This window comes from Symsagittifera roscoffensis, chromosome 4, assembly GCF_963678635.1.
Source record: "Symsagittifera roscoffensis chromosome 4, txSymRosc1.1, whole genome shotgun sequence".
In the NCBI taxonomy this organism is placed as follows: Eukaryota; Metazoa; Xenacoelomorpha; order Acoela; family Convolutidae; genus Symsagittifera; species Symsagittifera roscoffensis.
This window is the reverse complement of record NC_087065.1, coordinates 45392355-45408719: the sequence shown is the minus strand read 5'-3', so window position 1 is coordinate 45408719 and position 16365 is coordinate 45392355. Positions and strand designations below refer to the sequence as shown.

Genomic DNA, 16365 nt, shown 5'->3' with positions numbered 1-16365 from the left:
ATGACACATATTTGAAAGAGAATAAATGTTTTCTTTAAATAGGATCAGTTCTATCAAAAGATTCTTGAAATTCAAGGACCTTTAAGACGATATATTTTTTAAAATTTGTTTGTTGAAATTTTTTCAAGAATATGAATAGTTTTTCTGACCTCATTGAGTACATTTACTTTTTGCACTGTCTTTTGGATATGTTAGTTTTTTTGGTTAATTTTAATTTTATCTTAAACTTGTGTTTTTTGCCTATGTTGAAATCTCAAAACCTGCGTTAAAATTGATTTTCAAACTTAGCTAAAAGCGTAATCTTTATTTTAAGGCTGAGCTGTGAGAAAATGAAGCTTTTAAGAGTTCATGTTCAGTTTTGTTGTCATTGAAATTTCATAAATTTCAGTGTTTTCCAACTTAGTTAAGTGTTTGAACATAATCAACATATAATCTTGATTGAACATAATCAAGACACTAGTATAGGTCGTTTCAAGTTTTTTTTGTTTTTATCATAAAATTTTGCGGTTGGACTGAGTTTGACAAGAGGAAGACAAATTATGCTTTCAGATTATGAAAGCAGAAATGGTACGAAAAAAAAGGTGAATGATTTCTAGTTTCGCATGTGGGTTTTAATTTTTAGATTTCACAGCAGAATAAAAATTTTATCCTCTGATTCACTTTTTTTCAGATTGGATTAGTTTAATTGAAAAACTGTCAATCATAAATTGTTACTGAGATTCAATGTGCTTAAAAACCTTTAGTTTTTTATTGAGAAATTTGAAATTTGATACGCAGGATATTGTCCTCTCCATAATAAACAACCTAAATTACTATCACACAGCTGCCCTTTTAGTGTAGCCTTAAAGCGCTTGCTTGAGTTCCTTAAGTTTTTAGGTTTTATTCTCGTCCGTAAACTTCGTCTTTAGGTCTTACAATTTTGTCGGTTTATTGGTTTTCATCACAACCCCTTTTGGCATAGTTGATTTTATTTTTTGTTTTCAAATGAGTTCCTTATAATTGATTCTCTCTTGATTGTTAATTATAGGTTTTTAGCCTGATATTTGTTTGATCGAATTTTTAAATCGATTTTTTTTTTGCTGATAGGTTTTGGCGTCCTGATTTTCGACCAAAGCTTTGTCGGTTTAGTTCCCAATTGGTAAATTTCAATAAAATAATTTTATGCGTTTTCAATGAGCACTTCAGGGCTTCTTTTGAAAGTTACAACTTTAAAGTGTTTCCTGGATTATTGTTTATCCTGATTTTGTGGTGTCTTTTTTTAAATGTGTAGGCTTCCTTCTTTAAAGTAATTTTCTCCTGTTTATAATTATGACTCTATTCTCATGGTGTTATCATCATAGTTGAACAGCGCTTAGCTAATACGGAAAAAACAGTTTAAGAAAAAAACAAATATTTGAAATCGGGGACGATTGAAAATAAAATCAGTTTAGATGCAAAGAAAAAAGTTGCAATATTTCAAGTTTGTGTTTGAGTTTTAATTTTTTGTCAACTTATTGTTTAATGGAATTTCCGTACTTAATCCATTTTGAAGCAGAATAGGACAATAACAATTCATTTCAAGTTTTTATGGCTGTGAAATTTTGGGAATTTGAAAAAGTTTAAAGTTGATTTCAATTTATATGCTAGCCTTGAGTTCAGTATTCTGGTCTCAAACGAAATTTAACGTTTTCTATAAACGCCGGTGATTGTCGAAGTCAAAGTTAATCTTGGAATTTATTTTTTTTTCGGTTTTCTAGATCTCGGTGAAGCTTGTATTCAAGTAAAAATAGTAAAAGTTTTCGAAAATAAGATGTGTCCAGCTAATCGACTTCTTTTTTCATTTCTTGTAATCGTGAACTAGACATTTCTTACTTAATTCATTAGTGATATTAAACAACTTCCAGGCTGCTTCTAACTTGGCCTAGAGGTAAATTGATCACCTTTGCACCCTAAAGGCTGGGGTTCGAGTCCCGGCTGGTCATGGTTTTGTTTTCAGAATGTTCGAAATTGATTTTTTTTTTCGGTAAAAACTGAATTGTTGGACTTTCGTATGTCTCCTATAGTTTTTTCGGCTTACTTGACACATCACGGATTTTGCTTGTGCTTTAAACAGTTAGCTTTTATGGCTGCAAATGTTGTTCAGTAGTTTCAAGGGGATATAAAAATTTTTCTACAAACTTAATTTCTTTCGGCTCAACTGATGTTTGCTCAAAGATTGTCGGCTTTTTACGCTTCGCAAGTTTTGCTTCGTTGCAATTTAATATCCAATTGATTTGTTAGGCACCTTTGCCCAGAATGAAATTTTATCAAGGCATGCGTAAATTTTGGTAGACTTAGTTTTTTCAACAATTTTTCAAGCGTTTTTCGACTTCTTGTTTTTTTTAAGAGTCGACGAACGTAGCTCAGACTCCTTTAAATTTCACTATGAATTTTTTATTCGTTTTTTTTCTCAGATAAAGTCTGAAAATTTATTCAGGCTTAATTTTACTTTTCTGCGGTTTGCTAAAAGGAAGACAAACTCCACTATTGATCAGCGAAAGTGTAAAAGTCATAAAAGACTTAATCGACTTCTAGTTTCGAAAGTAGAATTCAATATTCAGATTTCCCTGCGAAATAAATGATTTACCTATTGATCCAGTTTTCTCAAATTGGGTTTATTTTATCAAAAATTTCAATCATAAATTGTTCTAGAAATTGAAAGGGCTTTATTGCCATCTATTTATTTTTCCTGAGAAATTCGAAAGTTTTTTCCTGTTTCTTTGTGTTCATTGACTTTTTTCCCACTGTTTGTTGGCTATGTTTTTGATGTTGTGATTTCCGTCTCATTTTTAAATCGCTTGCTGACAATGCTAGGCTTCAGTTGTTTCGTAAGTATTACGAAGCTCCGCTTCGCCTTTGTGTTTGTTTTTGTCAGAGCTTTTGCGGAGATATTATGTCAATTCGAGCGAGCTTACAATATTTTAGTTTCAGTTTTCTATGAAATTGGAAAATGAAGGAAATTATATGGTATTTTCATTTATAATCATTCTTTCTCCACCGCAAATTTTGCGAAACTACGCTTCGCCTCTGTCTCGGCTTTTGTCATCGAATTTTTTCGTACGCACATTTTCATTCCAAACTGATGAGCATGTTTCGAAAGTTGCTTCGATGTACTTGGTTTTTACAAAATCTAAGCAAAATTCCCTGCCCTGAACGTGCTGTACTTCATGCCTGCCGCTTTTAGACCCGAGCGTGATAACTAACATGATAACACTTAGTTGATTAATAATTTCATATCATGCAGGGAATGATTTTTGAATATTTTAGGGGAGAATGTTGGCGTGTGGATCGGCTTCGGATCTTATCAACCAGGGCTTTGATATAGGCGACATAGTGAAGACCCCAGTGATGTCAGATATCGATGCTACACCTGCTGTGGAGTTGGACCAGAATAGTAACGCAGTCTACTTCCAAGGCAGCTCCTCGCGATCCCACTCATTCGTGGCTAGTGAGGTAACAGTATAAAGCATTTTCAAAAAGCACAACTTTACAGCAGAACTTTTGACGTTTCTTGCTACAAGCGAGTTCAGTATAATCAGCCAAAGGAAGAGAGGCTAGGTTGCTGTGCTGATTTTAACCTTTTCTTTTTGTGATGTTTTTCAGATTTTTTGTTTATTGATAATTACCCTTGCAAGGGTGTTGGAACCGGGTACTGTTTATCCCGTAAAAATAGTTGTTCACAGGACTCACATGTAACAACAATGCTTGAGACGACAAAGTCTGTTAGGTCAATTTCAGTCGGGCCTGTTTTTTTGGCTTTTTTAGACAAGTCTGTCTGCTTACTTTTACTGGATTATTTACTGCAGAAATGAATGTTTGAAGATTCGGCTTCTTTTGGCTCTTATGCAGTTTTTTGTTAAAACAATTTTTTGAAGGTTTTTCAATTTTTGATTTGTCTTATCATTTTCCTTTATCATATTCATCCATTTTTTTATCGAATGTGGTGCGAAGCTCATCTTCGCCTTTGTAGTAAATTTGTGGGAACAAAAACCTTATAATCAGTAAGAATACTATTTCTTTCCCCCAGCAATTTTCTGGCAGCCACGGTGTCAATGGTTCAAAACCTGACAAGATCTGTGGTTTCAACCCAACCAGTACCTGTATTTTTTTGCAAACGTAAAAGTTCTTGCTCTTAAAAAAGCTGCTCTCCGATGTCAAACATTTCTTTTCCTGCTTTATTTTGGTCAAAGTTTTTTTCTAAGAGTAAAAGAAGGAAGTGATTTTCACTTATATATATCTTGATGGTTGTTCGTTTTTTTTCAGGAAGTTTTGAATTTTGTTCATCCTCAAATTTACTTTTTCGCAGTTTGAAATTTGATTTCTTTTATGTTCAGTTAATTTCCTTAGGTAAAAGACAATCTCCACTATCGAAGAGCAAAAGTGTACAGGTCAAGAAAAACGCGAATGTCTTCTAGTTTCAAAAATAGGCATTTTTTTTTGAACTCCCAGCGGAATCAAAAACATTACCTATTGATTGATTTTTCTCTAAACGAGATAACTTTACGAAAAAAGTGCCAGTCGTACTTAGTATTTGAAATTGAATGAGCTTCATCGTGATAGATTTTTTTCTTCGAAAGTTCAAACGTTTCAATCACCTTGCTCCTGGAAGAATTTTGTTTTGGAAAGGTAAAGTTTCATCTCAGTTTTCTTGAATGATTCCGGCGCCTGGGCAGAATTTGTCAATAAATTTCTTTAAATATATTCATTAAGGAGTTAATCGTTCTTCTTGTGTGGCGTTTTTTATTGCAAGGCTTTGTACTGTAAAAGTTGCGGAGCTGCGCTTCACTTGTTTTAATATGCGATGATAGGACGAGAGAACTCATTTTGTTGAATTTAGACCCGAAGCTTGGACAATGAGCGTGGCATTTTGCGGTCAGGACGAGGGGGAGACTGGATAGCCATGAAGCGTATGAGTGACGGAGATCCGGAGGGGAAAGTGGCTGCGGCGGCGCTGCTGAGGAAGCGAAGCAGGAAGAACGATGTTGCTCACAGTTTCACCACTTATGCTCACAAGTCAAGTGTACTCTCCTTCTCATCCATGCCCGTTTTTGTTGCAGATACTGTTGTACTAAATGACGTAAGAAGACTTCCCCTACGTTTCGAATTTTTCTTCTAAGCTCCATCTTGGGTTGATGAATACGGTAGCATTGAGCTAAAATAATGCCTGTTCTTGCAAAATAATTCTCAATTATCAATGGATGGAGTGAGCTACTTTTTCTGTGGTTTTGCGAAGTTCAGCTGTGCCTCTGCATCAAATTTGCTGGAGAATGAAGCTCAATGTGAAATTGATGCCAAAAATTCTTCATAATTTATCAGTTAAATGAACTCCTGGCCGAATGAAAAAATAATTACTTGGCAGGATTGTCAATTCTTCTTACGAAAATAGATTAAAGATGATAGAATCTCAGGAACTCTGTCGATGGTCGTTTTTTGTTATTGATTAAAGTGTTTCAATCTGTCAAATGTTGTTTAGTCAATTAATGATTGACATACTTCCCATCATGAGAGTTCCTGAATACTATTCAGTTTGAGTTGGTTTAATTTTGCTTAGATTTGAAATGTCAAAAATCGGTCGCAGTTATACTTCTACAACTTTCTGATCGCTATGTTTCAGATGGGCAGCGAAATGGATAAGATGTCTCATCAAAGCGAGAAAGGGAAGATCGTACCTAAAGTGCTACAGGATCAGGAGGGAGCTCCTCTGAAGATCACAGGTATGGCCGCTTGTAATTGGATTGACAGGAAATGCAATCAATTTTTAATAGTTAATGGTCTTCCTTGTCTACTAAAGGATCAAAAACTGCATGTTTAAACATTGAAATTCGTCATGCTGAATGGGTGGAATTTGTTCTTAATTAGGTAGTACAGTCGCGGTCCTATCAAAAATAAGGTTCGATTAATTGCATGTTTCTTAGCATAGTGGGAAGGCGTTCACTTGAAATCGTCAGATTGTGTATTCGATCCCTTGCTATGGCACTGATAGTGTGTGAGGACGAGCTCTCACTTGACCTCTAGCTTCAGGTCTACCACAGTCTGACCATTTTTGGCTGCAATAGTGGTACCACGTGGAAGTTCTAGACGCCAAAAAAACGGCCTTCAATCGCAACTAAAAGAGCTTCGCTCAATAAAATAACAGTCTGGAATGTGGGGGGATAATACAAATGGATTATCCTCGACAGGACTGTTAAGGCCTACTGACAGCTCCTCTGCGATTCGCAGAAACCACATTTCGTTTCTAATAAAGAAGCAGATCAGTTAGAAAATAATATATTTACTTATTGTTTTGTTCATCTCAGGCGTGGAGGACGAGCAGGTGGGAAGCATTAGCTGTGCCCTCTATGTCTACTTCTTCAAGCTAGCTGGTCCAGTGCCGGCCACACTTCTCGTAATTTTGCTGGGTCTGGGCGCCGTAGGATTGCAAATTGCAGCTGATAAATTTCTCTCCAGCTGGTCAGTTGTAGCTATCTCATTGGTTTGTTTACACAAGCAAAGCTTGTGCGCTGGTATGGACTCTCTTTTTTTTCCAACCTAGGACGCAAATATTAGTGTTTATTTTGCAAGTGTTCTTTTATTGCAGTACGCGCATAAGATCAATAGCCAGCTATTAAGTATGCCAATGCTAAGGATATTAACACAGACTGTTATATTACAAACAGCACTTTAGCTTCAAGGTATCATGGATCTGTAGTGTAGAGGTAGGTAAAGAGACCCGCAACAAAATAAGAGGGTTCGAACCTGGACAGGGTCGGGTTTTTTAATGAATTTTTTGTATACTAGTTAAAATGCGTCCGTTCTATAAATTTAGGCATGTTAGTTGGTAAATTTCTTTTTGCAAATTGACTGCTAATGTGTCATAATTGGTTTGCGTCACTTACTAATTATGTAGACTCATAATTTGCGCGCGTTAATCAAGAAACTATGTAGAACTTAGTTTTACTCATTCAGTTTTCCCCAGCAGCGTTATCGGTCATATTTTTGTTCGTGCATTACTTCGCCCCTGTGTTAATTACTAGGTACTGTGATTACACTAGCCACCAGCTTAGTGTATTATTACTAACTTTCTTTGTTTCTAACCTAACTCGCAAATAAAAGTGTTCATTAAAAAGGGACACTTATTTGGAAATTTCACTGAAGCATTGGAAATAGCATAGCATCTGTTTTCTGCTTTCTTTGTGGCGAGTGTTTAGAACCCATTAAGTGTCCGTGGCTGAGTGGTTAGTGTGTGAGACTCTTAATCTCTAGGTCGCAGGTTCGAATCGCAGACGTAGACATATTTTTGCTAACTTGATATAGACCTGCTTGGGAAGCTTCGCATCTGTGTAAATTGTTGTGAACGACTTTTTGCCAGGCACGAAATAAGTGGGCACGATATGAGAAATGCCTCTAGGCCTATATTACACATTGGTTGTTCATTTTCAGTTTCAATCATATTTTTACATAAGCGAAACGTGGTGTGTTACTACAAGGGCTACTTTTTATTTTAATAGAAAGCTGTTTGAAAGAAAGCTATTTGTTTCCTTCAACAGTGCAATGTCAAAAACTACTTTTCATTAATTTTCCAACCAGTATTTTTTGCGAAATTTAAAAATGTCATAATTTATGCTCAGTATGGCTGTAATCTCCAATTTATCAACTGCAAATTTAGTGTGCTTGCATTGAGCTTATAACATTCCAGGTTATTACATGCAATATTTGTGTTTTGCAGATTGCCTTTACCGATTTCTTTAAACCTCATGGGCACAACTATGCCAGGTTTTCAACTGAAAAACTTCAATGTTTGAGGACAGGTTCATTTCCCGTTGAGCGCTTTTATTTTAAAAACTTATTAGTTTTTTTGTTCTTTATTTTGTCCCTGTTAAATCTAATTTTTGGCGTTTTTCCGCTTGTGTTTGCAATATGTAGCTTTGCCTCTATGTAAAACTGTTGCTGTGCAAAATTTTTTCGCGTCCTTATTACCGTTGTAATACGGAAAGGTATTGAAACGGGGTAATAGACTTTTGTAATGTATATGACATTTTTCGCAGAATGGCCAAACTTAAAAAAATTTAAGTTGACCTATTGACCTTCGTTTTCTACCACCTGTATGGGGTTTATGTTTTCTTGCTATTAAGGCTGTATATGCAAGATTTTGCTATGTGAAATTTCTCTTAGCGCTGACAGAAAGTTTTGGTTAATTGTCAGCTTATTGTGTTTCGACTTGAATTTCGGCGTTCCATTTACGTAATGTTTTTTAAAATTCCGGTGGTATTTTCTTAATTTAGCTCTGCCATTTTTTTAAAGCTTAACATCAAACTGCACGTCCTTCTTAGTAAAGCAAGGAAGAGACTGATTTTTCGGATTTTAAGTCTTTTCACAATTTGAGGTTTTTCAAAAGTTTTCTCAATACGTCTTGAGTGGCATTTCTTAAAACGACGATGAGCATAGTTCATACTCTTATATAGGTTATGATAGGTTTTAATAAGGCAAACTCCACTATCGAACAGCAAAAGTGTACAGGTCACGAAAATGTGATCGACTTTGAGTTTCGAAGAAATCTAATTTTCAGATTTCGCAATAAAATAAAAAGTTTACCTATTGATACAGTTTTCTCAATTTGGATTAACTTTATCAATAAACGTCAATCATAAACTGTTGTAGAAAGCAAAAAGTACGAAGTTTTTTTCCAACTTAAATCGCAAATGTTGTTGCGACTTAAAGCAACAATATTTGCCGCATCGCATTTGCTGCATCGAATCGACATGACAGCTTAATTATTGCACCTTTACAGTTTATTGATATCATGTGCTTTGACTTTCGAATATTTGAAGTTTACAACAGTCGATGCATTTTTAATTCATTGAGGGAACCGAAAAAAGCTATTTGTCTAAACAACATAACAATAATAAAATCTCGATTTCAGAAATTTTCTAACTCGATATATCTCGCAATTTTTTGAAATGCATAATTCATACATGATGTGGCTTTATGATTTGCGATTTATTACATGCAAAATTGTGTCTTTTTGTATTTGGTCTACTTTTGCTCCATCGAATTGGCAATATATTAGCATATGTTGCTGCGTTATTGGTGGCTAGTTTTTGGGGAATTTAAGCATCCGTGGCTGAAGGGTTAGTGAGTGAGACTCAAATTTGCTAGGTCGCAGATTTTTGCTAATTCGAGTTTTTGCTAAGCCTCGAGTTCTTGCGAATTCGAGGCTTTTTTCTACTTTTTCTTTAGTCACTTGATAGAGCTGCTTTTGGTCGTGTTCTCGCGAATGTTTGCGAAGCGCTGCTTCGCCTCTGTTTAACACAAGCAAAGCTTGTGATATAGTATAACTATCTTTTTTTTTCAACCTAAACCGCAAACATTGTTGCGACGCAATTATTGTTGTAATAACCAGCTATTAAGTTCAGCCAATGCTAAGGATATTAACACAGACTATTATTTTACACATAGCACTTTAGCTTGAAGGTATCATGGATCTGTAGCGTAGAGGTAGGGAAGGAGAACCGGAACAAAATAAGAGTGTTCGAACCTTGGCAGGGACGGATGTTTTTAATGAATTTTTTTCGTAAACTAGTTAAAATGCGTCCGCTCTAAAAAATTGAGGCATGCCTGTTGGTAATTTTTTTTTTCAAATTGACTGGTACTGCTAAAGCGTCATAATTGGTTTGCGTCACTTAGCAATTATGTAGACTCATAATTGGCGTGCTTCACTTACGAAGTTTCTTAGGCTGAAAGTTTTACTAAATCAGTTTTTCCCAGTAGCGTTATCGGTCATAGTTTTGCTGCATAGAATCGGCATGACAGCTTATTTGTTGCACCTTTACAGCTTATTGATATCATGTGCTTTGCCATTCGAGTAGTTAAAAGTTTACACAGTCGATGCATTTTTAATTCATTGAGGGAACCGAAAAAAGCTATTTGTCTAAACAACATAACAATAATAAAATCTCGATTTCAAAAATTTTCTAACTCGATATATCTCGCAATTTTTTGAAATGCATAATTCATACATAATGTGGCTTTATGATTTGCGATTTATTACATGCAAAATTGTATCTTTTTGTATTTGGTCTACTTTTGCTCCATCGAATTGGCAATATATTAGCATATGTTGCTGCGTTATTGGTGGCTAGTTTTTGGGGAATTTAAGCATCCGTGGCTGAATGGTTAGTGAGTGAGACTCAAATTTGCTAGGGTTGCGAAGCGTTTGCGAAGCGTTTGCGAAGCGCTGCTTCGCCTCTGTTTCAAGCAAAGCTTGTGATATAGTATAAGTATCTTTTTTTTTCAACCTAAACCGCAAATATTGTTGCGACGCAATTATTGTTGTAATAACCAGCTATTAAGTTCAGCCAATGCTAAGGATATTAACGCAGACTATTATATTACACATAGCACTTTAGCTTGAAGGTATCATGGATCTGTAGCGTAGAGGTAGGGAAGGAGAACCGCAACAAAATAAGAGGGTTCGAACCTGGGCAGGGACGAATGTTTAGAATTAACTTTTTCCGTATACTAGTTAAAATGCGTCCGCTCTATAAATTGAGGCATGTCTGAGTAATTTTTTTTAATTGAATGTTACTGCTAATGCGTCATAATTGGCTTGCGTCACTTAGCAATTATGTAGGCTCATAATTGGCGTGCGTCACTTAGAAATTTTGTAGGCGGAAAGTTTTACTAAATCAGTTTTTCCCAGTAGCGTTATCGGTCTTTTTTTTTGCTTGTGTATGCGAAGTGCAACTTCGCCTGCCTCTGTGTTAAAATTCAAAACCTGGATATTTTTTCGTCTCAAAAAGGAAGTTTTTTAATATATACTTGTGTTCATTGGCTCTTTTCCAACTATTTGTTGGCTATGTTTTTAAAGAGCATCCTGCATTTTGCATTTTTTCTGGTGACGTGTTGTTTTCCTCTCGTACTGTATCATTTTTAGTTATTACCAACAGAACTATTTGCATATGAAATAGACGAACTTAGGGGCTCTTTTAAAGATGATGAGATAGCTCGATTGCAGAAAAAGCTAAATTTAGCAAAATAAAAAACATTACCATGAAATGAAAACTGTCTTCATAAAATATCATTGAATATAAAAATCAGAAAATTGTTCAACATGGTCATGTCTTTCTTCCCAAAATGAATAAATTTCATCAGAACAGCCACGAAGGACTTAGTTAACAATTTAAATCATAATTTCCTGGAAAGTTATTGGCTGGATAACAGAGACGAAGATATAAGTAGTAGATGTTGAGGCTGAAGTGGGGGGGGGGCCTGAAGACCCACATGTATTAAGATAGGGAATAGAGCATCCGGTCTTCAAGCTATGTATTAAGGTTGGGTATAGAGTCTACAATGTATTAAGATAGGGAATACCGATGGTAAGGTTTCAGTGTGATGGTAAGAGAAACCTTACCATCGGTATTCCCTATCTTAATACATTGTAGACTCTATACCCAATCTTAATACATAGCTTGAAGACCGGATGCTCTATTCCCTATCTTGATACATGTGGGTCTTCAGGGTCCCCCCACTTCAGCCTCAACATCTACTACTGATATAAGTAACGGTGGGTTCATTAACTTTAAAATGAAAAAAGTGTTTTTTTTTTCGATTTCTAGATATCGAATTTTATCTTTACTATAGAAGCATAAAAACAGATAATTTTTGCAAGTACATAACAGTCTATCTGTTTTCTGACTTGAGGCGCACTATTACAGGCTTTTGGAGCCTAATGTCGTCCTCCCAATCTGAATTTTTGTAAACGAGTAAATAAGAACTTTGTGGTTATAATGGTAACATTAGGTTGGAAACAATTTTTTCTTATAATATTTTTCAAGTCAGTTTTGAGCACTCCGTACTTTGCCATGATACGAGGGAGTTTCTTTTCAATTTTTGATTTCCAACGTCCTTTTTTCCAACTTCTCAATGCAATTTTTGCTTGGAAACAAATTTTTTTATAATATTTTTCAAGTCAGTTTGGAGCACTCCGTACTTTGCCATGATACGAGGGAGTTCCTTTTCAGTTTTAGATATCCTACTTCCTTTTTTCCAATTTCTCAATGCAATTCTGGCTTGAAAATGTCTGGGTATTCCGAGAAGGCCGATTATATGTTTTGCTTTGAAGGTCGAACAACAATGAGCGAGTAGCTGTCTCTGAGGCTCTTTCGGAGGATCTGGGTGTGCCCAAATACAACAACGGGACTGAAATAGAATCAATCGGTCTGAAGTACCACGACTTGGGATATGTTCGGATCTATGTGGTTTTGGTGTCTCTCTTTGTGCTGTTCAATGGAGTCGCTTCTGCAACATTCAGTGTGATAGTTGCGAAGGCGTCTGAGCGACTGCATAATCTTATGTTCGAACGACTCCTGCATGTCGTGACTAAATTCTTCGACATGCATCCATCAGGTTCGTCAGTGTATGGCTAGATCTTGTTAACCATTTAGCCCCCATGTGGAGGAAAGAATATACACTAGTAAAGAAAAGAACTAAGTACGCGCTTAAAGCAAATGTGTCAAATTCACTCAGGCTTTAAACAATCGAGGGGTAATAAAAAAGGCGTTGAACTTGTAAACCGCAGTAAGTGAGCCAAAGAAACGATCGGCTAAATTGTTAAATGTTCATTTGATGGCGCCGTAGCTGAATATAATGGTCTTATACTCAAGGAAATCGAATTTGTTCATTTCTACTGATTGGACAACTAATTGGATCGATAGTTTTGATTTACTGGTATCAAGATTATTACTGCACGAACTTGAGGTCATCGAATGGGAAATTTGAAATTTTAATGTTCCATGCAGCGTGAAAATTTTTGCATTTTAGGACAGATACTGAACAAGTTCTCTAAAGATGTGGGGATCGCGGATAATGATCTCAACCGTTGCTTCTTCGACTTTTCAAGGGTAACTAAGTATATCTTGCGTGTGCCCTGTAAAACATTATTTATTGCTGCTAAAATGCTATTTAGAAATGTTTTAGGTATCTGATTGTCGTTCAAAGATTCAGATTTGAGTCAAAATAATAATTCAGAATGTTTTTTTTTCACCAAGAATTGTACCAATAACTGTGTGCCCTGTTTCAGTTGTTCTACATGACAATAGGCTTCTACGTAGCAGTGATAGTGACCAATATCTACGTGCTCGCTCTAAGTGTGCCTCTAATCGTGGTCTTCATTGTGCTGAGGGTGCTCTACCTGCCGGGTTCCAGGGCCATCAAGCGCAAAGAAGCAATCGGTACTAGACCGCAATTATAAGTTGTCTCCACAATTTAAACATTAGTTTTCTATTAAAAAATTCTGATCAGTTTTGGGTCGTGTAACAGAAAAAAAAACGATTATAAACATGGATTTACTTCAGCATTGTTGACTAGAAAATGATGTTGCGATTAGGAGAAAATGCTAGTTTTTTTCTCTTCAAGATGTTAAAATGATCTATCACAGTGTCCAACTTACCGGTTGTACTGATTGTTTAGCGAGAAGTCCGGTCTTTTCTCACGTATCGGTCACTTTGTCCAGTCTGTGTTCGATCCATGCCTACAAGCAGGACCAGTACATGTCCGATAACTTCGACAGTCACCTGGACGCCCACACTGGATTCTGGTTCCTCTTCATCGCCGCCAGCAGGTGGCTCGGAGTCCTCGTCGACTTCATCATGGCTTTATTTCAAGCCATCGTGTTAGTAGTGGGAGTGCTGTTCTCTTTGTACGACGTGGCAAATCTAAGTCCTTCGGATATTGGATTCATGCTTTCATACACGTTTGCGATGTTAGGAATGACCCAGTACATGGTGCGACAATCTTGCGAAGTAGATAATTTGGTTAGCTGTTTTCTTTAATTCTCTGGTTGTAGTTTCAAGACCTCATTTTGATATTTGAGTTAGAGGCGATGTTTGTTCCATTATTGTAATTTTGTTGTGCTTACGGGAACATAAAATTTGATAATTAATGAAATTTATGATAATTTTTATAGGGTCACTAGAATTATAAAATGAGCATTCATTGTTCGATGAGCGCATAAGGATTTATGTTTTTTATTTCAGATGACATCAATCGAGCGTATGAAGGAATACACTAATCTACCTGTAGAGGGGAAAGCAGATAAACCCTTGGATCCGCCGGATGGTTGGCCAGAAAAGGGGACTATTCAACTCATCGACGTTTCCCTTTCCTACGAAACAGAAGACGGTGATGTACACTTAGCCCTAACCGAACTCAATCTGACAATTGAACACGGGGAGAAGATTGGGGTCTGCGGACGTACAGGAGCTGGTAAGAGCTCCTTGATGGTGCTATTGACGAGGCTCTTCGAGATCAACAGTGGCAAGGTGCTCATTGACGGAGTAGATTGTTCAAAGTTAAGTTTGGCGAGACTCCGGAAAGCAATATCGATCATTCCTCAGGACCCTGTGCTGTTCTCACGTTCAGTGCGGGAGAATCTAGACCCTTTTGGCGAATACTCAGAAAAGAGAATAGAAGAGGCACTGGAGAAAGTGGAGTTGTTGGAATCAGTGAGGAACCTGCCCTCGGGTCTGGACACAACAGTGGCAGAAGGGGGATCTAACTTCAGCGTGGGTCAGCGACAGTTGATGTGTCTAGCGAGGGCTCTGTTGTGTTCTACAAAGATACTTTTAGTGGATGAAGCGACTGCTAATGTGGACTATGCGTTAGTGATTGTTTAGTGGTCCTCAGAATATTAGTTTCAGTGATGAACTTTCACTTAGTCTGTAGTTGTGGCAGTTTTAAATAGCCAGGCTTCAATTTTTGAGTTTGATATATAATTTTATTTGACACCTCGTGACGTTCCAGCAACAATGCATGTGCAGTATCTAAGAGTTAAATTGGCAGAAAAATGACTTTGAGCGCCCAGTTTTCCTTTAAGATTCACTGGCGTAATCTTTATTCAGTAATTTTAGAGAGTTTTAACTTTGCATTAACATTAGAAAGTTGCATGAAGGGTGGCGATTTGTTGCGCCGATGGAGCAAATAACCTAAAGAAAATAAACAGTCAACAGCGATGAATTGGTTTTGTTTTTAGAACCGATGAGCTCATCCAGAAAACTCTTCGAGACGTGTTTGCCGATACGACTGTTCTGACCATTGCACACAGGCTCAACACCATTTTAGACAGCACCAGGGTCATTGTAAGTAGCAACATTTGAACATAGTTATTTTGTCCTTATCGCAAGAGGTGAACATCAATTAAAGTTAAACCTGTTCAAGTTGCTCCGATAAAACGTGCGGTTTGCAATAGGAGTAAGATATAAATAATTCCTTATTATTCTATAATTACAGAATGGTTTGTTCATTATAACAATGATCCGAAATGGCGTCAACTCAAAATTGAATTTAAAACATCTCTAGCTTAACTTTCAAAAGATTTCTTATTGTGAGTGAATTATTTTAAGCTGAAAAATTTGACAGAGGGTTTTCTGTATTGTAGCAAAAGTAGCTTCATTGGTTATTTGAGAGAATTTTTAAGCGAGATTTAAATTTTTTTTATAGTAAGTATTACAGTTTTTGGTCATGATTTGACTTTATATTTTTGAAATACCATTGGCAGGTTATGGACACAGGTCGCATTGTGGAGGAAGGACCTCCCGAAGAGTTAAGAAAAAACCGCAATGGATATTTCTACGCTCTAATTTCCCATCAAGTTCATCAAGATCAGTCAATCAGCTCGAGTGATGACGAATGTAGCCAGCTTTTAGAGACACAGCCAGACGAGAGCACATTTGTTCAGGGGGTTGGAATTGCCAATAGAGAAGGATTGGATGCTTCAGAAGACCAGACTGCTGATCGAGCTTCGAGCGAGGAACACGATTCCTCTTTGTAAATTTCACATAGTCACTACTCACTGGCGTGTTAGTCAAAGAGAAATCTTGAAGCCAAATTAGCGGTGCTAGATCTAGAAGTGCAATTCATTCCATTGAAGAAAACTAAGATGAAGATGATAAAGCAACAAAGAATGGAATTTTGTAAACTCTCTTCAAAACTGAATGAACTTACCAATGTTAGTAACTTAGAAACTTTACTTAGCTTATGATTGAGTTATGATTTTGAATCAGTTGAACCTTGTCGATTATTATTGAAGCTATGTATATAAAACAAAAAACTATCAAATTCATGGTCATCAATAAAAGATTTGAGAAAATTATTTTGGATGCATTTTTGACCAATCAAATCATCAGGTTCTAAAATAAACAAAACACTTTGGCTCAATTTAAATAACATGTGCAGTCTGCTCAAAAAAAGAGTTCTTCATGTTGCTGATACTTCGAACGAATCAAAGTTTGAGTTAGTTTGATCGAACATGTTAAAATTGATCTTTGTAAGAGTATGAATATAGTGAAAACGCCTTATATAGGTCGTCTCGTG

At 36.3% G+C, this 16365-nt stretch overlaps 1 protein-coding gene across 3 annotated transcripts in view; it reads left to right on the top strand.

Moving 5' to 3' along the window:
• LOC134844305 (ATP-binding cassette sub-family C member 4-like) overlaps positions 1 to 16110 on the top strand; it is a 463247-nt gene extending 447137 nt beyond the window's left edge. For all 3 annotated transcript variants that reach the window (XM_063860933.1, XM_063860934.1, XM_063860935.1), the window contains 11 exons: positions 3286 to 3471; positions 4856 to 5095; positions 5633 to 5732; positions 6315 to 6468; positions 12119 to 12402; positions 12817 to 12896; positions 13076 to 13226; positions 13465 to 13808; positions 14031 to 14653; positions 15026 to 15131; positions 15551 to 16110. In XM_063860933.1, coding sequence (XP_063717003.1) covers positions 3286 to 3471; positions 4856 to 5095; positions 5633 to 5732; positions 6315 to 6468; positions 12119 to 12402; positions 12817 to 12896; positions 13076 to 13226; positions 13465 to 13808; positions 14031 to 14653; positions 15026 to 15131; positions 15551 to 15823 — 2541 coding nt within the window. In that variant the 3' untranslated portion in view covers positions 15824 to 16110. The remainder of the gene's footprint in view (positions 1 to 3285; positions 3472 to 4855; positions 5096 to 5632; positions 5733 to 6314; positions 6469 to 12118; positions 12403 to 12816; positions 12897 to 13075; positions 13227 to 13464; positions 13809 to 14030; positions 14654 to 15025; positions 15132 to 15550) is intronic.
• Positions 16111 to 16365: the final 255 nt, after the last annotated feature.